The sequence below is a fragment of the Polypterus senegalus genome, chromosome 5 (assembly GCF_016835505.1).
Source record: "Polypterus senegalus isolate Bchr_013 chromosome 5, ASM1683550v1, whole genome shotgun sequence".
Classification (NCBI taxonomy): Eukaryota; Metazoa; Chordata; class Cladistia; order Polypteriformes; family Polypteridae; genus Polypterus; species Polypterus senegalus.
In genome coordinates, this window is record NC_053158.1 from 141,540,335 (window position 1) to 141,562,452 (window position 22,118).

General features: G+C 38.3%; 1 protein-coding gene across 5 annotated transcripts in view; it reads left to right on the top strand.

The window, feature by feature from the left end:
- amph (amphiphysin) overlaps positions 1 to 22,118 on the top strand; it is a 279,401-nt gene that overhangs the window by 151,158 nt on the left and 106,125 nt on the right. For all 5 annotated transcript variants that reach the window (XM_039753408.1, XM_039753409.1, XM_039753410.1 and 2 more), the window contains exon 5: positions 18,890 to 18,985. In XM_039753408.1, coding sequence (XP_039609342.1) covers positions 18,890 to 18,985 — 96 coding nt within the window. The remainder of the gene's footprint in view (positions 1 to 18,889; positions 18,986 to 22,118) is intronic.

Consider the following 22,118-nt stretch of genomic DNA (forward strand, 5'->3'; position numbering starts at 1 on the left):
GAGCTAAAAATAAACCTTGATTAGGAACTTTTCTAGTTCATTTCTATCAAGACCAGGGGTACAATGGATAGTGCAACTCTCTTATGGCACCAGACTACGATGTTCAGATCTCCTCCAATGTTTGTACAGAGTTTGCACTTTTCCCCTCTGTCCGTGTTGTCTCCAGGTTCTCTAGTTTGTCTCCCACATCCCAAACATGTACATTTTATCATGTTAACTGGCCCCCCTAAACTAACCTTGCCTTGTCTGAGGGAGTGTGCCTGGCCATGTACTGGAATCCTGTCAAGAGTTTGTTTCATCATGTTTTGATGCTAGTCTCAAGCTCTTGCTGCCATTAGCTGGATTAAGCAGGGAAAGAGAATCAATGTAAGAATCAAATAATTTCATAAATAAATCATGACAACACTCAATTTAGAAGAATGATTGCTGAAGTCTCCTGTTTCTTTCAGGGACAGACATGCTCTATGGAGCTCCCCAATTACATCTTCTTATAACTCCCTCCACTTGTTTGAGTACACAAAAATTGTTACTTGCATGTACTGATCATCTCCTGAGCTACAATTACCTTACCTGAAAACTTCTTCTTTCTTACCTGAAAAACCTCATAGTATATTTGGCATGACAAATGGAAGTTAAAACCAGCAAAACATCTATATAAACATATCTAAATGAGAATAGAAAGTCAACTAAAAGCGTTAAACAAATAACTATCCATCCATTAATCTTCAGAAGCCTTTTTTTTTAATAAAAAGAGCTGTAGAGAGTCTATTTTTAGTTGTGTCATGCTTTGAAAACAAGTGTAATTTTACTACTGGGAATTAGCACCCAGACAGCCACTAGGTAGCCTGGATATATAGGAGAGGCCATTTTAAATAGAATGAATTTCCGTGTTTTAAACTGCTAATATCCTAGTCATCTTTCAGTGTCTTGCACGAATTTAAGTACCCTGGCATTTATGATTCAAGTGCACTCTTCCTCTTCTTTGTTGGCAATCCTCTGTTATGTGGTAAATTTTTCCTGTAGGCGACATACTCATGTCAAAAAAGTATGTATATCTTTTAAATATTATTCCTTTAGGTAGGCATATTTCGTACAAAAATAAGCCCCTACTATTTTGTAATGGATAAAACATCAAAATGTTTTCTAAAAAGACATGCTGGTCCTGATTCAGTAACATAGCTGCATAGTTTATTTAGACTCCCAAAGCTCTCAAGTACCCTCAAACCCTTTAAATCCGTTGTGTCCTTCAGTGCCGGTTTCACTATTTAGAAATCTTTAGCATGAGTTCTCAGTAAGCTGTACTGTGACATTCATTGGTAAAAGGCTCAAGAAGCCCATAAATCTCTAATTAAGTTTACATGTGCTGTGACATTTATTATGTGCACAGCTGATGATTCAGACTGAGCTTCGACTTGCAAACTAATCCAGTGTGCAGTAGCTTCTAATATTAACTACAGCAGTCACTATTTCTTTTTTATTTTAGAAATTAATCTTAATGCATTATAGCATCATATATTGAACCACAACAAGAAATGAATGAACTTTTTGCCCTCTACACTATACTATACTCATTCAGATTCACAGGCATGTTAAAATTTTAAATTATTTTGGTATTATTTGCCATTTTCTTTATGGTTCCTTTCTTTCTTTTTGTTGGAAAGTAATTGTTTCAGAGTAGATAGTATTAACATCTCACACTGCTTTGAAGTTGGCTCAATTCCTGGCTGCTGAATCCTCCGTGGACACTTTTCATGTTCTTGCTATTTTCATGTTGGTTTCCTTTGGAGTTTTTTGTTTCTTACTACGTCTCAAAGACATTCATTCTTATTTAAATGGCATCCCTTAGTTAACCTGGTATAAGTAACTCTGGGAATAAATGTGCATTGTAGTGATCTGCAACAGTCTTTTGCTGCATCCAAGGTTGATTCCATTCATCCAATACTTTAGACGTAATCTCTAAGACACACCGAGCTGAAATAGCACATTAAGAAAATTGACTCATTGTTAGCTGCTTTTATGCTGATTATTGGACTTGCTTACCTTGTAACCACTGAAAGTCAATTGAATTAAGATATTATGGCAAAGCAGAAGAATTACGGTATGTGGAGGTGATTTATAGTAAGAGATGAATCTCCTGTGGAACCTAGAATACAAGTGTCTAAATTTTTGTCTCCTGTAGAACTTGAACATAATAATTACACATAGTTTTCTGACTGATAACATTTCTACACTTACACAAAATATTAATTACTTTGACAGAAGTGGCTATGAACCATATACTCTATGTACAATCTAGAAGATATACACTGATCAACTACATTAAAACCACCTGCCTAATATTGTTTAAGTCCCCCGTGTGCCACCAAAAACAGTTTTGACCATTGAGGCATGGACTCCATTAGACCTCTGAAGGTGTTGTGTGGTATCTGGCACCAAGATGCTGGCAGCAGATCCTTTAATTCCTGTAAGCTGTGAGGTATGACCTCCATGGATTGGACTTTTCTTCCAGCACATCCTACTGATGCTCAACTAGACTACGATCTGGGAAATTTGATGGTCAGGTCAATACCTTGAAGTCTTTGTCATGTTTCCCAAACCATTTCATAACAATTTTTCCAGTGTCACAAGGTACATTATCCTGCTGAAAGATGCCACTTCCATCAGGGAATTCTGTTGCCATGAAGGGGTGTACATGGTCTGCAACAATCTTTAGCAGGTACTACATGTCAAAATAACATCCACATGACTGCCAGGATGCAAAGTTTCCGAGTGGAACATTGCCCTGAGTATCACACTATCACCACCGGGTTGACTTTGTCCTCCTGTTTTCACTCTTTTGACTTTGTGTATCCTGTTGAATCTCTTTCTGTGGTAAACGATGCACAAGCACCCAGCCTGCCACATTATCTAAAAGGAAACATAATTCATCAGATCTGGACACTCTGTTCCATTGCTCCATGGTCTAATTCTGATGCTCACATGCCCATTGTAGGTGTTTTCAGCAGTGGACAGGGGTCAGCTTGAGCACTCTTACTGGTCTGCATCAACACAGCTCCATACACACCATGCTGCAATTCACTGTGTGATGTGAAACCTTTCACTAATGACCAGCATCAAGTTGTTTTTAGCAATTTATGGTACAGTAGCTATTCTGTTGGAATGAACCAGACAGGTTAGCTTTTGCTCCCCAAACACATCAATGAGCCATGAGCGCCCATGAGCCTGTTGGTGGTTCACCAGTTGTTTGTCCTTGGACCACTTTTGGAAGGTACTAACCACTGCATACTAGCAACACCCCACAAGACCTGCTGTTTTGGAGATACTCTGGCCCAGTCATCTAGTCATCACAATTTGGCCTATATCAAAGTCACTCAGATTCTTACACTTGCCCATTTTTCCTGCTTCCAACGCATCTCTTTTAAGAACTGACAAGGTGCCATTGTAACAAGATAATTAATGTTGTGGCTGATTGGTGTGTTTGTCTGCTTGTTTTACTGTTTGTGCCTTTCCTCGCATTTGCGCTTGTATTGTGCCAGTGGGATCTTAAACTGGGTGAACCAGATTTGCCAATATATATATATATATATATATATATATATATATATATATATATATATATATATATATATATATATATATATTTCTTATTTATTTTAAAATGCCCTGAGTGGTGTTTATGCATTGTTTTAATTAACAAACCTCTAATTTAAGTTTTTAGCACTTACAGTATGTTGAGAATTGGAAAACCTGTCTTTTCTGTCTATTTCAAATGTTTTTGCACTTTGAATATTTTTTTTTTAGTTTAAGAGAGTTTTATATTAAAGTTTAATTTTAAGCTTTAATTTATTAGTTTGAATTGTGTTCATTTTTTGAAAGAGTTATCAATTCTTTTTCCATTTACTTCTAATTATGTCACTTCCTCACTTTGGAAGCTGCTGTTAGCAAGCAATAAATTGCTAAGGGGACCTTGCCTGATTGCTAGGCATGCACTATTTATGAGTAAATAAATTATGATACAGCCAGTGTCAGCCGCTTGATTCAAGATAAAGATTCAATCAGTGAACTAGTGCTAAAGGGAAGTTGAACATGTGGTATTCTAGTCTCTCTCAACTCAATTGTTTGTGATCTAGTTATGAATTCCATTCTGGCTATGGTCATGATAAAGCCCGCTCTTTAGAAAAAAACATTTTTTTTTACTCTGAAATGTGTATATTTTGTTTTGGAGTTTATTTCTCAATCAAAGAGAAACTAAAATCTTTTTTATCTCATAAAATATTGTCATCATGGGAAACTTAGGGTGGTCATGTTTGGAAAGAAGATAGAAGGTTGATTTCAGAGTGACGATGGGCTGTCGCAAAAAAAAGGGCAGTAGATGTCCATGGTGATGCTTTACAGAATTTTTTGTTCTTTTTGTGACTAGCACCACACGATATTTATAATCCTCACAATTCTACAGCACCCCAAACTGCAAATGGCTTTCAAGAAAGGCATTTTGCTGTTTGCTTGAAAATCCTGATGGTGTTTTGTAGTTTTCTGATACTAATGCTAAGACTTCACCACAAAAATAATAATATTCAATATCCTAGGAGAAGAAGGAGAAGGAAGAATAATAAGGTAGGATATTGCACTGAGTTGTGTGTAATTGTTGCCACTGCACAGCAACATCAACAGTAATACTGTAGTAGCCAGCATATTACCCTAAAGATAGGCCAGGCAGGATAAGTGATTGGCAGCTACATGTCACACAGGTACACTGAGCTCTGCATTCCACACACCCCAGAAATATTTAATTTACTTTTTACAAGCCTGGGATGATTCAGGAAGGCAGGCTGAGACTTGTGGGACATTGGATAAATAGACCCTCACAGATGATAAGGGAGATCCCTCTGGAAGATGATCTGGAATGCTGGAAAAGTGAACATGACTTCAATAATAGTGCCAGAATAGCCATGCCTGCTTTCAGGTACTTTTACTTTATAAGGCATTTCCCATGGCCAAAATGGGAAGGTGATTCTTCTGAAATTATGGCTGCACATCAATCATTGTTGAATAAACACACCTGTCATTGCATGTATTAATTGCCTTTTGGTGTGTTCCTCAGTCTTTCTGTTTCAGAGGCTGTTTTAATACAGCTTGCTTCCTGTGATATCACTTGTGATTCCCACATGCATGCTCATCCACACTTTTATTTCAGCACTAAAAAGATGAAGAATGACTTTTCCCATAATTCTTATTCTGTCCCACCACATGTATCTTCTGACTGGCTAACTATGATAAATAGCACTCAGTTTTAACCTTGATTGTACTGAACTTACACAAGTTGGTATGTCTGCCTCTGCTGTAACCTTGTGCATAGAGCTTGAGTTGTCTGCAAAATAACATTGTTGTGCAAGTATATTGTATTTAAAAATGCTAAAGTATATTTGTGTTTGAACCTATTGATATACTATAGATTAATAATGTACACATTGTTGGGTACAAGCTAAACAAAGTTCACTGTCCTTTTGGACAGCCACCTGAAGCTAAATAAATTTGGGTCCAGCCAGTACTTGTTTGGGAGGCCAACCACAAAAGCTTAGGTTGCTGCTGGAAGAAGTGTTGGTGAGACCGGCAGGAGGGTGCTTATCCTGTGGTCTATATATGGATTCCAATGCCCCAGGGAAGTGTCAGTGACACTGTACTTGTGCTGGTGTTGTCCTTCAGATAAGATGTAAAAACGAGGTCCCGACTCTGTGGTCATAAGAGATCCCTGGGTATCATTTGAAAAGGTGGAATGTGCCCCAATGTCCTGTCCAAATTGCCTATTATTGCCACATTCAATCTGCCCCCCTAATCATCTAATTGGCTATGTCTCTCACCTCTCTCACCTCTTCACCACCAAATAGCTAATGTTCCATTGCTGCAGTTTTTCCACCCTTTTGGATTATATTTGATTGGTGTCTTCTGGAATAAATGTCCTTTCACAGGTTGCTGTTTTGTCAACATCTTTTATACAAGTAATATAGTATTTTGGGCTATTTTTCAAACCTAGAACCCTGCTCTCTCAGCACACTCTTGACCCAATGGGGAACCTTCTCGTCAATGGTACATACCTGTTCTATCACTTTCAATTCTGTGAGGGGAAACTCTGCTTTTGGGTGGGTCAATTTAAATACTTAATGTCTTCCTCATGGATGCTGCACATTAGTGGTGGTTGAAATGGTTCGCCACTAAGGATGCACGGTAAATGTTCAGAAAAAACACATTTTAAAGCGGTGTGGTACCAAACAAACTGCACAGGCCCCCCATACCCCCGCTCTTTGTCGGGTTCGAGGCACTGAAAAGTTCAAAAGGGAAATTGCATAATGCAACAAGGCAAGAAGACTAGCATTTATTTGGAACAAAAGTTAAGCATACAAATATGTGTCACACTGATGAAACTGAAGTGAGATTGGGGGGGTTATCCGTTGTTTGATTAAGTACCGGTACTAAGGTCCAAAAGCTGATATTGATAACCAAAGACAAAATTTTAGTACTAATCCACACCTGCTCCCTACTACCACGTAAACTGGTTTAATTACGTAGAAAAATATATGAAATATATATCTAATTAATTATTTTAAAGATTTGTTTAGAGACATCTTACTGTACACATTTTTTTTAATTACACTCAGCACCTTGGAATGTATCCCAAATATAAGAGTAGGTCTACTGCATAATTTTAACAAAGATATATCAAGGCAAGCAGGGTTTACATCTAAGGTATTATTTATATTTCATGTTTTGGTTTGCGTGTATGATTATACCGAATATGTTTCATTGAAGAATATTACTGGTGAATTTACCCAAATAATCATACTGTGTCGTGTACCCAATAACTCAATGTTTCATCAGGAATTACCACATATGAAGAGAATTTACAGCTAGAAGAACTAGGAGGAACTTTATATCAGGAAAGAGCAGATTTAGACCGGGATCCTGCTCACCATTATGTTAGTTGCTCTCCCAGCTAAACCGGTGTCTATTTTACTGTATGTTTGATCCACTACAGACCTCTGAGATATGATGGATCCACCCATCTTGACAAGGCTGTCCTAAACAGAATATGGGGTGTAATATGAATGCTCTACATGTGTAATGACAGACTTTGCAGGAGTAAACTTAGATTCTTCATCTTTTATATGAGCCCTGTATCTGGATTATTGTGCATTTAAGCAATCCAATCAGCATACCAAGAGGAAACATTTTGCTCCTGGTCTCAGAAGCGAAAACAGTATAGGGTACCCCATACATTAAATCACCACCACTGCCATGGGTATAACAGGTCGAAGACAAAACATTTCAGAGAGTGCAGTACACTGACCAGAGACAAAAATAGCTCTAATAATCATTTCTGAACAGGGATACATGTATTCTTATCTGCAAGTTAAGGATTTTTTTCTACAACATCCTTGATTAGACAGGCTTCCTCCTTTCCTGTTTCCTCACTCAGCCTGTAAATTCAGAGTTACCCGTTGAATCCGAACACAGGGGTCTGCTGGAGTCAATCCCAGCCAACACAGGGCGCAAGGCAGGAACCAATCCCGGGCAGTTTGCCAACCCACTGCAGGACACACACATCCACTAGGGACAATTTAGAATCGCCAATCCTACTAACCTGCATGTCTTTGGACTGTGGGAGGAAACCGAGGGGACCCATGCAGACACAGGGAGAACATGTAAACTCCACGCAGGGAGGACCCGGGAAGTGAACCCAGGTCTCCTAACTGCGAGGCAGCAGCACTACCACTGCGCCACCATGTCGCCCCTGCCTTATATATAACCTGCAAAAAACAAAGAGGCAGTCAAGAATGTAGAGATGTACACAAGCCTTAATAAATAGTCAAATGGCCAACCACCTTACTCTAACAAATACCTTCCTCTCTGACATACATACATACTCTTCATATTTAACTTAAAAATCACTGCAATAGAGAAAACAAAGTGAGCTTAACAAATATGCAAGAAGAAATAGAAATTCTTTTAAAATTATGGTTTCTTTTTTACAGTTCCAAACAGGCAAATCATTTGTCATTGTCTGGAATTTTTTAACCTTATGAAACCACTATAGAGAAAGTTAAACAGTTAACAATTCTTATATTGTCATCTGATTTCATGACCGTTGAAAGTGTTAATGCGGTGGGCTGGCGCCCTGCCTGGGGTGTGTTTCCTGCCTTGCGCCCTATGTTGGCTGGGATTGGCTCCAGCAGACCCCTGTGACCTTCCAGTTGGGATATAGCAGGTTGGATAATGGATGGATGGATGGATGACAGTGTTAACAATGATGCATCCAAATGGTGCAACTTAATGGTGGGGTTAATGATGCTTACTTTCATTGATGCTATCAAGTTTACCAGGCAGTCAAATTCAGACTGGTCACAAAAGAACTACCTGTATATAAGAAAGGGCAGAGCAAGCTCTACTTATTTAGGAGACTGTGTTCCTTTAATGTGTGTAGTGACATCCTTCATATCTTCTACATCTCTGTGAGGGCCAGTGAGTTTTTCTATGTTGTGGTGTGTTGAGCCAGTAACATCATTTTCTTTCTTTCTTTCTTTCTTTCTTTCTTTCTTTCTTTCTTTCTTTCTTTAATAAGTTTCTACAAAAAGTCAACTTTCCCCATTTCTACTTCTCTCTAGACAATACATAGATTTGTACAATATAATTTTGTCTTATTTTCATAGTGTGCTACAGTGGATTTTGGCAGATATCTTCCAAGCCCGGGCAGAAAATTACCCAAAGAAGGTGTTTCAAATTATCAAATTCTAGACGGCACACTTTGCTGTGAATCATGTGGACGATGTTAGTAATTTATTAGGGTTGTTTTTATTTCTTTTAAATATTTTTGTCAGTGTTATTCATTTTTGGAGGTGTGTATGTATGTGCAGGGGAGGTGGTAGAGTTTAAGCAGACCTGGCCCAGACATCATTTATTGTGCAGCAATTTAACCTCAGTTTAAATCTACTTGAAGATCTCTTTTGTACTGTATACACCATTGTTACATTTAGGTCAGGTCAGCTTGGAATGCAGGCACTGCTACAGTGCATTTCTGCACCCACCACATGACCAAACAGCTTGAGATCCTGGTTGGCAACCCCCCAGACAGACATGCAGTTCTGTCCCTCTCCCCAGAAAAGACCTTCTATCTGCCACAGCCAGGTGTTACGTGGGCATCCCCTTGGGCTGGTCCAGGCACTTGGGTCCTCAACAATGAGGATCCTGCAAGCCGGATCACCGCCAGGGAATCGTGCCACATGGCATAGTTCTGTAACTGACGCTCCTTCGCAATGCAGGTAATGTGCCTTATTTGTGACTCTGCGAGCAGCCGTTTGTATGACACAAAGTCAAACCACAGGTTCCTATCGATTCTCTGAAGAGATGCAGCACCGAAGGAGCCCAGTCTTCGTCTCAGGTCACTGGATAGCATCCATGTCTCACAACCATATAGCAAAACAGGAAGCACCAGGATTCTAAAGAGTTAGACCATTGTCCTTTTGCAAAGATATGGGGAGTGCCACACACCCCTTTCCAGCGACCTTATGACCTCCCATTCTCTCCCAGTCCATCTACTGACTTCATAAAAAGAGTCACCAGAAGCATGAATGTTACTGCTGAGGTAAGTAAACCCTCTTGAAAAGGTCGACACTCTATCTGCAGATAGACACACTGCTGATGGCTGTGCCAAAGAGGTCATTAAAGGCCTGGATCTTGGTTTTTATCATGGGCACTTGCAAGCCCAGACACTCGGACTTCTCGCTTAGTCTCTTGGGAGGCCCGATCAGAGTCTCAATTGACTCTGCGACGATCCCAGCATCATTGGCAAACTCAAGATCAGTGAATCTTTCTTTGCCAACTGATGCTCCATAGCCGCTGGACCCTACAACCTTTCCCAACACCCAGTCCATGCAAGTATTGAACAGAGTAGAAGCAAGACAACACCTCTGATGAACCCCAGAATGATCAGGGAAAAACACAGAGGTTCTGCCTCCACTCACAGTACCAGTGTACATTGTTGTCTGATGTTACAGAAACTGACTGGATTATGCCTGGTTGTTATAAGTGTACTTAAACAACAACATACAGTTTGCACCACTGGTATATTATTAGCATCTCTTTGCATCCTTAGGTGCACTCATAAACTAAAAAAAGAAAGGGTGCAAAATTGGCAGTTTTATAATTTGTCCCTTGTTTGATTTTCTGACTGCCATAGTCTGAACTTCTGTTCAACAAAAGATTCATTTTCATCCACAATAACCTTCCTGAACTGAGAAAAAAAGATTTACTTGATTGAATGCCACTGGTAGTTTTTGCATTTGTATTTGCATGTTTTACATTCACAAGAACACTTTTTATTATGAGAAATATTTCTAGTGTTAATTATTTGTGACAGTCCTAAGGTGGTGTTGTATCATAGATCTAATACCATGCTCGCATGAGCTTTATCTCACACGCTAAAGAACTGGGTGTTAAAGCCCATCACATTACACAGCCTTTCCAGTTATTTTCAATTGTAGACTTTGTTTACATAATCATAGCAAGTTATGTAGTCTGACATACTCAGTCACTCAGTCCAACCAGTCTGTGACTTGCCATGACAAAATCAAACAGGTATGATTTTTTTCTGAAGTTGTAGGGGTGGTCTCTGTATATTCAAGAGCTGACAACCAATGAACTCTCACCTAGAAGTATAATGCCTATAATATTGTGAGAAGGAATAAGAAATGTGGATGTTTTGGACCTCACAAGCAAAAGAGAGGCTCATCTGTCTTATGTCTTGTGTTTTACATACCCCAACAGAATGAATTTAAAAAAGGCCAGAGACTGGTGCTGAATTCATCATAACTGTAAAACTCTTTGCATGGGGACAGACTCCTTCAGGCAGCACAATTATTGGCAGTCTTGCAGTACTTTGGAGACGTGAAACTGTGTTGGGAGGTCATCACAGATTTATATGACACACTTGAGCAATGAGATCAGCTACACAGTCATCAGGTTTGACATCTCCTCCAAATAAAAGTTGTGTAATATGACATTGTCTTGACTAAATTTTTATTTCATTCGGGGCTGTTTTGGCTTTATATGTAATGCAGCTAGAATTAATCAGGACTGGAAATAGATACATGGTTAACACACATTTGCTTAAAAAAGATCTTTTTTTTTTTTTGTAAAAACAAAGGTAGAATGTTTATTCATTCTACTATGCTCATTGGGATACACGCTATTGAGTAATAGTGCATTATTAAATTGCAGAAATCAGCCATCCCTGAAATTATTGCATTAAACAAACTGAGAACATTATGAGTTGCTGTTCAAGAAATCCTTGGAAGCTTTCCTTAATATTTATCCCATGTTACCAACAAAATGGCAAGCTGAATATCTTGCCCACTGATGACTTGTAAATCTGTCCAAGTTAGACTAGGTCTCCACTGATATCAAAAGGGCTGTTTTGCAGCAGCTGGCAGGCTTTTTCTTCTAGTTTTTATGAATATGGGAACAATTTCTGTGATATGCCTTTCATCAGCAGCTGTTAATACATTTTAATGAAAGAAGATGGATCCAGATAATCTGACAAATTATATAATGAACCTTCAACTAAGTACTGCAAAGGGTGGCCAAGTCATTAATATGATGAAATGACCAATTCAAATTGCTCACTGCGTTATCTTGACCGTGTTAATTATTTGGTGTCAGTGCAATTACACGTAGCACAAAATGACAACAATAACAAAGAGCTCTTGGGGTTATCAGATACTGTCAGCATAATGTGGCTGTTGGCATGATAAGAAAACTGAATGTGCCATAGTAGAAAATCAGAGCTGAATTTAAGAGGGTAGAAAATCCGGAACTCAAATGATGTTATTATCAGAAAAGAGCCCTTGCTGCCAATGACATGAAATCATTAAGACAGGATGTGTTCTGCTTTTGAAGAAAGGAATAATTGTGGACAACTTAAAACAGACAGGTCCTTTGCATTAAACCAGAGTCTGATTTAAGATACCTACTAAGATACTATATCAGTTATTTCAGTCAACACAATATTTTTGTATGTAGCAAGAGACATTATCTGTACCAACAGAATTCCAGGTTTTCTTTCTCTAGAATAGCAAATGTACGGTATCTTGTACTCACTAATGTGGAGAGTTAGTGGAGATCCAAGAGGCCAGGAGGTACAGTACTGTAACCAGGATCATGGCAGGAGATGGTGTAACATTCAGACTTTTATCTATAATTTGTTTGGTTTATTACGTGGTTAGTTGTGCTGTCTCACACCTCCAGAGTCCTGTGTTTTAATCTCAGCCCATGTACTGGTCTTTGCATGTTCTCTCTGTATTTCTATGGGTTTTCCTTCAGATAGGCTAAATTTTCTCCAACATCTCAAAGACTTGCACAGGGTGATTGGCAACTCTAAATTAACTGTCCATCAGTAGTCCCTGTGATGGATTGGTTCCCCATCTGGTGCTTATTCCCAACTTGTGCTCAATGCTTCAGGGACAGCACTAAATTCTTGGGACCCTCCACTGGATTCGATGGTTATACATGTACAGTAATGAATAAAATAAATGAAATGAAATGAAAAGAGTAGGTAATGAAGGATCAACCACAGGCAAATGAAGTTTGTCTTGGCTAGTATTGACATTTTGCAGACCTTTACAACATATTTAATCATTAGTGAAATAATGACATTCTTGATGACACTCTAGTTTATTTTTTTTCATTTAGATTGGGCATTCACTATCCAGCTTATAAAATATTTAGCCTTTCATACTTCATAGTGGTGCACATCCCTTTTAAACAATAGCGTTCTGTTATCGTTTCATAATTTTTTGTTGGAAATCAGTTGAATGGCATGGTGGCACACTTACTGCCCATGAGAGTTGGCTGAGATGCACCAGCCTTCTCTCAAATCCCAAAGACATGCAACTTAGGTTGATTGTCAACAAAGTTATCCCAGTATACATGTGTTTGAGTGTTGTTCTATCTGGAGTTGCAACCTGTCCTGTTGTCACTGTTGTCGGGATAAACTGCAGTCACTCCATGTTAGAATAAGCAGGTTTAGAAAATAGCACAAATGGAATAGAGGACTAAATGGAGTACAGTTTTCCTATCAAAATTGCAGTAAAAATGTTACTTTGTACAGTCTTCCATTCCAATCTTTGCTCCTGCAAATATGTGTCACAGTGTTAAGGAGATACCTTTCATGTCAACTTAGACACCATTTTCTTTTTTTGATTCATCTAGCTTTAATTTGTTTCAGTAGGTAAAGACAAGAAGAATCAAAGTGTGATTTAAGTTGGCCAGTGAGCCCACAGAATAGCTTGCTAAATTTTTGTCATTGAGCTGTGACAGTGGCATTTTCTACAGCACCAGCTAATTTCTCAAGCTACTATGGATGTGTATGGTGGCATTCAAACCTCAAAGTGAGATAATTAATGCTTACCAAGATTATAATTTCATTTGATGGGTAAATTATTCTCAGCAGCAAAAACAGGACAATATCTCAAACCCATTTAATCCAATTCAGGATCATGAATGGATCCCAGAGCTTATTCTGGCAGTATCAGGACAAAAACCATGAACAGGGTGCCAGTTCACTGCACAGATTGATTTTAGTTTGTTTTTTGTTAACCACATATGATGATTCATTGTTTTACTAATTCAAGTTGACATATAATATTCTACAAATTACAGTACAGTATATACAGTATACTCTGTTAATGGCTGCTTTGTGGTGTGATATATGGCCAGCCGTTCATCCAGGCCAATACCCCCACGCTGCCAGGTGGAGCCCTCCCTGCAGCAGGGAAGTTCCCCCGAAGGCCAGCAAGGCATCATGGACATTGGAGTCTTTATTCATAGCCCTGCTGGATACCATGGGGGCCGCTAGGAGACACTGCAGGGAGGAAGAACGATTATTTGCCTTACGCCCCGGAAGTACGTCAGAGTCACATGGACAAAGGGAATGGCGTGGTTCCGGGGTGAAGAAAAGGACTTTTGATCTGACTAATTGATAGGAGATCACGTGGACAGGGGATTGGAAACACTTCCGGGTCAGGTATTATAAAAGGACTCTGGGAACTCCCAGACGGCGAACTGAGCTGGGTGGAAGGGTGGCAATGCGTCTGGGAGTGGTGGAGAGTTTATTGATTAGTTATTGTATTGTATTTGATGAGTATTGTGGATAGGAGGGTGCTTTGTGCACTGTGCAGCTTGAATAAAGTCGACTATTGGAATTTTACCCCTGGCGCGTCTTGGACAAGGGTTCAAGGGGGCGATAGCGGACCCAATCTGTCACAGTGGTTATAACATTTTGTAAGCAGAGTAGTGAACTTGACCAAAATAAAAGCTTCTGTTGTTGTATAGAATGGTTTATAGGTAATTATCAGAAATTCCATATACGTTGAGTAAGTTGTTTACAACACCATAACTGAAAGTACATTTACATGCACACGAATAATCAGGGTAAGGTGAACAACTTGATTAAGGTAGACATCTGGTTTACATGCGCAAGTAATCCTGTGGAGTTTTCCTTTGTCAAAACACTCCAATGTCATTAAACTAAACAAAAAGAGAGCTAAACATCATTATTGGCCACTGTGAATCAGGAAATAAGGATGATGCCTGTGATCATTTACTTTCATTTTCTAAACATAGTTACTGTAGTCAAATCAGTGCTTTATTTATAGGTTTCTGTTACCGGATTGCATGCAGCAAACTCTTTTCTATTTGTGTGTGCAATTGAGGGCCTGTTATGTGTGCTTCTTTCCTTACACTGAGTGCTGCTCGAATAACAGTGACATATTTCTACTTCAGTAAGATAAGTCTTGTGTTAAGTTACTTGTTACTTTAAAAAGTAACAGCATCTCTACAATATATAAAACCATTTTACAGTCCCTCCCTTTCAAAGATCCAAGAGGACAGTGGGAAAAGGATCTCTCACTCAACATATCAGAAAAGGAGTGGCAGGTAGCAATGCAGAGAATTCACTCGAGCTCCATATGTGCAAAGCATACAATTATTTAACTCAAAATTATATATTGAGCACATCTGTCTCGCTTAAAATTGTCTAAAATGTTTCCAGGGCAGGATACAACCTGCAAACGCTGCAATCAAGTTCCAGCCTCACTGGGCCACGTTTTGGGCCTGTACCAAATTAACACCATTCTGGACCAAAATCACAATCCCTCCTGACCCATTAACAGCTGTGTTAGGTGTTCTTCCAGATGGGCTTAAAGTGGAGAAGGACAAACAAACTGTGATTGCCTTCACTACACTATTGGCATGTAGACTTATCTTGTTCAACTGGAAGAATCCTAACTCTCCTCTTTTAAGTCAGTGGGTAACTGATGTTATATATTATTTGAAATTGGAATAAATAAAATTCTCACTTAGAGGATCTGTGCAGAAATTTTTCAAAGCCTGGCAGGATCTAATCAATAATATTTTAGAATAAGCTTTTAAAGCACTGAGGAAGCAGATTCTCTCCCCATTTTTTTCTTTTTCTTCTCCATTTATCTATATTCACTTATTAATTTATCTATTTACTTATTTTTACTAGGTTTAAGTTTTATTCTGCTGCCCATACTTTCTTTCTCAGGGGTGGGGGTTGATTTGTTTTCAATCCTATTCTTGTAAAATGTATCTATTTGTATGGAATGTTGTGCGATTTCAATAAAATTAATAAAATAAAAAAAAAAGTAATCAGACTGCTTAACTCAAATTATTTTTAATGTGTTACCCTACTTCTGTTGAGATTGTGTTGATGAGTTTAGCACTGTATGCTCAGTGCATCTGCACAAATTTGCCAATTTCTGAAATACTGAGACAGATTATTTCAACCAGGAGAAGGAATAAAGCAATCACCTGAACATTTTGCCTCTGCAAATGCACTTTTGGATGCTTGCACCCATTGTTGCTGAAAGTCTGCATGAACCAAATATATGTGCAGACTGGCGGAGTGCAGCGGAACGTGCACAGACTGCAACATCATTAACAGTAACCTGGTTATGGGTTTACATGGCCACATAAGTGGATTATTAGCAGAGAAATTTACCTCTGTGAATCAGGCGTCTCAGAGGGTCAGAAGCCCGATTTCTCTAATTGGATTTTACATGGCATTTTAGAAATCAGGTTTCTGTGAATAATGAGGTTATTGAAGTGCATGTAAACACACTAACTGTTACATCCTGTATTGGTAATGCACAGTGCATAGATAAGCTCCTTACAAAGATAGGAAACTGGTCAGGCATGTAAAATTGATATTCTGGAAGGCTAACAACTTTGCGTTTTGAAACAATTATTCAACCAGGGACTGAACCAAGAGATTAATTGATCATATCTCTTGTCAGGATGTGACATTCTTCCATTTTTTGGATTTTTTCGGTGACTGAACACAGGCAAGAAGCATATCAAGAAAAGATGGTAAATGTCATCATCTGTAAATGATTCAAATCAATAAAGAAAAATTATAAAGGCAAAGGCAGAAAACTGAGTGAAAATCTTTTTGTTGTGACATACCAAATGTGTAGCAATTCAGTGTTGGTGTAATTAATTCTACATATTTACAAGCATCAATTACAAACTTGGGACAATAATACCTTACCCCCTTTGTTTAGCTGTACAGCATCTGCATTGACTCTTGCGAAACAGGAACCATTAGGGAAAAGAACCATAATATAGAGTATTGGGGTCAGGCTGTAATATGTCGTGGAGGTCAGTGCCCTGGCAATAGGGCATGGGAACTCCAGTCCTCTGTGCCCCACTGAAACACGAATATTCCACAATGTGAGGTGAAAAATAAATTGCCCCCACATGCAGATAACTAGCTTCAGTGGAGCTCAATAACATATGCATAGCTTCCTGCTTCTTTCTGTGGTGAACTAGCCAGGCCTGGCCTTTTAAGAGCTGGTTGGTAAACAGAGTTACTGGGACACTTGGGGCTGCTAGGAGAACTATTTGTAGGACAGTCCAAGGAGATCACTAAGACACTCTCAACCCCAGAAGTGGTTCCCAGGTCTGCCTTGGAAGACATTCCTTTTTGGGGTTCAAAAGCCTTTCAAGAACAAGGCTGGGGAGCTTGAAATTCAGAGGATAAGTGCAGGCAGGCATTAATGATAAGGAAGGGCAGGTAGAAGAAGGAGAAAGGATAGAGGATATGAACCTCAGTAACAAGGTAGGAATATGGATCAGTCACCCTAAAGAAGATACAGTAGATGCTACAGAAAAATAAAAGGATAGAATACAAATTTAAGACACTTAAGCCACTAGGTCTAGAAGATGAGTGAGCACACATCAAAAATGAACACGGGACAAAACTAGGAAGTCAGAAAAACTAACAAAGGCCACTTCCAAATTGTTTACCACAAATTGAAGTTAGAAATGAGCAAAAGTCCTTACTCCCTAAAAAGGCGGGGGGTTTTTTTGCTAGCTAATGCAAGGAGGAATTTAATCACAATCCAGGAACTTGGATACGATGATGCCATTAATAGTGCATCACCATGTTAAATAGTAGCATTCCAATGAGATCACATGCTGCTGCTTCCAGCCACTACGTTGTAGCAGCAGGGTACCATTGTTAACAACAGTATTGTCATAGCCATCATAAATTGCCCAAAATGTTGACAATTGTGGTAGACAGCCAAATACAAAATGATGGCATGAGAAGTAAAGCATAGGACAGTAAAAAATAATTATGGCCTCCAAATAATAGTGAAATTACAAAAATGCATGTAAAAATAGCATATTGCAAAACCCCAGAATCATAATGGGATCTATGTATGGCTAATTCCAGTAGGATTTCACCTCCTTGGCATTATTTGGGTTTGGGTCCTGCTCAGTAGTGCCCTTACTGTTCATTCTGTGTCTCAGGTTGTTTTTAAATATTCCTTTATTTTAATACAGTAGATTGTTCAGTCCTTTACAAAAAAAATCCAAATTGTACCTAATCACAAACACAGTGATCTCAATAGACAGATTCTCAAGTAGGAAATGCTCTTCACAGTTCTTTTTGGGGGGATTTTATCTTGGTTATCTTGTACTCTTGCTTGTGATGGTATTTTATTGAATGTCATTGGGGAAGAATGAAATCTTTTTGTTTCTTTATGTTGTCAAGAGAGAAATGGTTTTGCATAATTGATCAGACCACAGAGTGGCAGTGAAAATAAAACCATCGTTATATGAATGTTATTATTATTTAATACAAACTCAGTCTATTGGTTGATTCTCCGTTTTAGCACATTAAAAGCACTTTGCATTTTTCTTGTATTCAAAGCTTCATTTTGAGTTTCCTCAGATATGAGTGATCAACATACACTGTCGTTCACTCTTGTCTTCACTCACAGCCAAATGCATAAGGTCCATGCACTCATGTTTTTTAAGTTACATTATTTTCTTAAGATATGTTAATTTAATTTTAACTCTTAGATACCCACAATTGATTAAATTACCTAAAATAAATTACATTGAAAAGAAAAAAGAGATTTGAAATAGTATGCCATTACAAGGTGCCAAAAATCCCTGCAGACTCTCCAGTGGGTTTAAGTAGAGCCAACCAATATTATTCTTACTGAGAGATGAGATGTGTGCTGTCATCATAGATTAATACTCATTTACCAGTGCTTGTTCAATGAAAATTTGCCTGCTGAATTTTTATTGATTGCAACAATTTAATTAATGGCTAGATAGCTCTGTAAAGCAGTTTAATATTTACTACATCAATTAATTCCTAAACAAGATATCCTCAGGCACTTGGGCTTTGTTATCCATACAGATTTTATTTCTTTCTCACTTTGTTTCTTTAATTAGCTTGTTCATCAGTATGGATAAATGATGGGACATCATATACAACTACAGATTAAATGTATTTTTCTTTTAGAACTGTGATGCCCTTTGGGAAGACTTTCATCAAAAGCTGGTGGATGGAGCCCTCATAACTCTGGATACCTATCTAGGACAGTTTCCTGATATAAAGGTATTATGTTTTTGTACTAATTTTTTAAAATAAATAAAAATAAAAGTTTACAAAAACCATTAAACAACTACCTATTAGGAAGAATAACAATTACAGTCATGTATTGTGGGATTATAAGCATTGAACATACAGTACAAAGCAGAGTCTAGCATGAAATCAAAATTAATTAGGTGAAAAGTCATAGCAGAAACACTGAGTTAGATGAGAGGTTCTCCAAAAGTGATTTTGTTTAGCATAGACCAGGAATTCACCTCATTAGTTTTTTAACATCAACTGATTCTTCAATCTTAAACTCAGTCGTATCTTTGAACTAAACTTCTTTTTTAATTATCTGCCATTTTTTATGTTATCATAATCATAACCTGTGATTTAACTTTATTTTTTTTAAACAATCTATAAATAGCTTTTTTGGGTGGTATAGGGATTCGGCTTCAATTCTTTGTTTAGTCACTGCCTGAGTGAAATTAGCACATTCTGTTAACAATCAAATGAGTTTTCTCCAGGTTTTCTGATTTCCTGACACATCTCAAAGATGATGCATTGATTATTGTAAAGTTTTATTCTGTTAGAATGTGTGTCAAGTGCTCTGCAATGATCAGGACTCAGGAGTACCATCCATGGCTGGTTCCCCTCTTGTAACTTGAGCTTCTGAAATAAATTCTTCACTCTCTGGAATCCTAAAATAGTGGATTGTGCTTTATTTATTCCATAGTTTTCTATTTGTTTATTTTCCATAAATTTCTGGTATGCTTAATTTAATTTCATTGTCCGAGGGGAGCCAGATCTTATTCTGGCAACATTGGTGCAAAGCCGGAAATTATTTAATTTTTCAAATTTCTTTGTCTCAAGATTATACTTCTTTTATTATACCTAATAATGACAATCAAATAATAGGTAGAGGTGTATCCTTTAGAGCAGGTCTCCAACATTTTTCCCTTGAGAGCTACTTTTACAAAATGAAAATGGCCGAGAAATATTCATGTTTTCTAACGTTTATTCTAATAGCTTATTTCAATCCAAACCAACTGAATAAGCTTGTTTTGCCTGAACATTTACAAAATGTTGGTGTCCACAACTCACAATATGCATTAAAACGTTACAAAAAAATATTTAGTTCACTTGCAAGTGCATTTTGTATGTCTGCATGTATTTTCTAGTGTATTTCACACAATTGAATTAAAACACGAATGCTGTCAAAACAAAAGAATGCAATTACAAATACACAGATATTACTTATTCATTTGTCATTTTGTTACATGTCACTGTTTCACTTCACAACAGTATTCACATGTCCAGTTGCATGTGTAATGTGTTTTTTAGTTAGTGAGATGACTGACACTGCATGGAGTCAACAAGAGAGGTGTATGTTTCACTGTTATGGAGTCATTTAAATGTTTATCTGTCAGTCTTGTTCTGAACTTTGATTTCATGACATTCATGTCAGAAAAGGCAGACTCACAGAGGTATGTAGACCCAAACAAAGCAGACATTTTGAGAGCTGCTTGGTGAAGATTCTTATAGTTATCTGGCTCCACTAAGCTCCAGAAATGCTGAGAATACTGTTGAGACTTTAACTGCACATCATTTTGAAGGTTTACTAATATATGCATCCATCCATTTTCCAACCCACTATATCTTAACACAGCGTCACAGGGGTCTGCTGGAGCCAATGTTTACTAATATATCTATACTAATAAAAGGCAAAGCCCTCATTCACTCACTCACTGACTCACTCATCACTAATTCTCCAACTTCCCGTGTAGGTAGAAGGCTGAAATTTGGCAGGCTCATTCCTTACAGCTTACTTACAAAAGTTGAGCAGGTTTCATTTTGAAATTCTACGCGTATTGGTCATAACTGGAACCTATTTTTCTCCATATACTGTAATGGACTTTAGCTCGATGGCCGAGGGGGGCGGAGCTGCGTGTGACATCATCACGCCTCCTACGTCATCACGTGAATTGACTGTGACCGCAGTACATAGAAAAGAAGGAAGAGCTCCCAAAGAGCGCTGAAGAAAAACGCTGAATACTTTTTTTGCGAGATACAAGTTTAATGAGAAGACACGAGGTATAAACGAGACTTTGGATCACTTTGTAACGGAGTTAAAATTGCTGTAGCGAGAAACTTTTAAGTGCTGGGTCTTAGCTAACATTAAATAAAGCCGTGGACATCGCAACATCACACTAGAGCAGCTCACGTGAACTAACTGAACGCAGTACGAGTGATCACTTCCATGCATCAAACCTGTTCAAAAAACGTATTGCACAATTGACAAGGTAGGAAAAGAATATGCTCCGAGCTGAGCTCCACAGCTAACGCGGTCTTGCGGAAGCAACTTCGTCACGCTGCCACCAAATACTCACAGAAAAATCCACAAGTTAATACACACGTTGTCTCTAGAGTTTCTCCACACTCAATGTATTCCTTGCATCCCCGTTACATCCTCTGATCTCCCATTTCAATTCAGATGCCTCCAATTTCCAGTAAGGCTCTGCTTCGCGATGAGAAGTACTTTGTATTAAGTCTCAGGGACAGACCCTACAAAAGGTTGCCATTGATTTCAGGCAAGATTGCTTTTCTCCTGGAAAACTATACGTTGCATTCTCAAGAGTGACCTCACGCAGCTTCGTCATATTACAACCAGAGTGCTGAACTGACAACGTGATATATAAAGAGAACTATAATAATCTTAATAAATGAACAATAAAACAGCGGAGAACCCGTGGATTAAATAAAAAGGCAGCTTCCTTGGCAAAGCAAGGGAATGCTTTATATGTCGCTCGTTTATAAAACAGCGGAGAAGCTGTGTAAAGGCTGCTTCACCAAAAACCAGTGGAGCGCCTTATATGAGCAGGCAGTCAGCTAAAGAAGGGAATCAATAAATATCTATAATCATAATAAACGAACAAAAAATAGCATACAAGCCGCGGATTATATAAAGGAAATGGGTACCTGAACAGTAAAGTAAGTCTCGCATAGCTATACAATAACTATAACAATCGTAATAAACGAACAATAAAACAGTACAGAACCGCGAAGCAAGGAGAAACGATGGCCTTATATGGCATTCGTTTATAAAGCAGCGGAGAAGCTGTGTGAAGGCAGCTACACAGAAAAACAGCAGAGCACC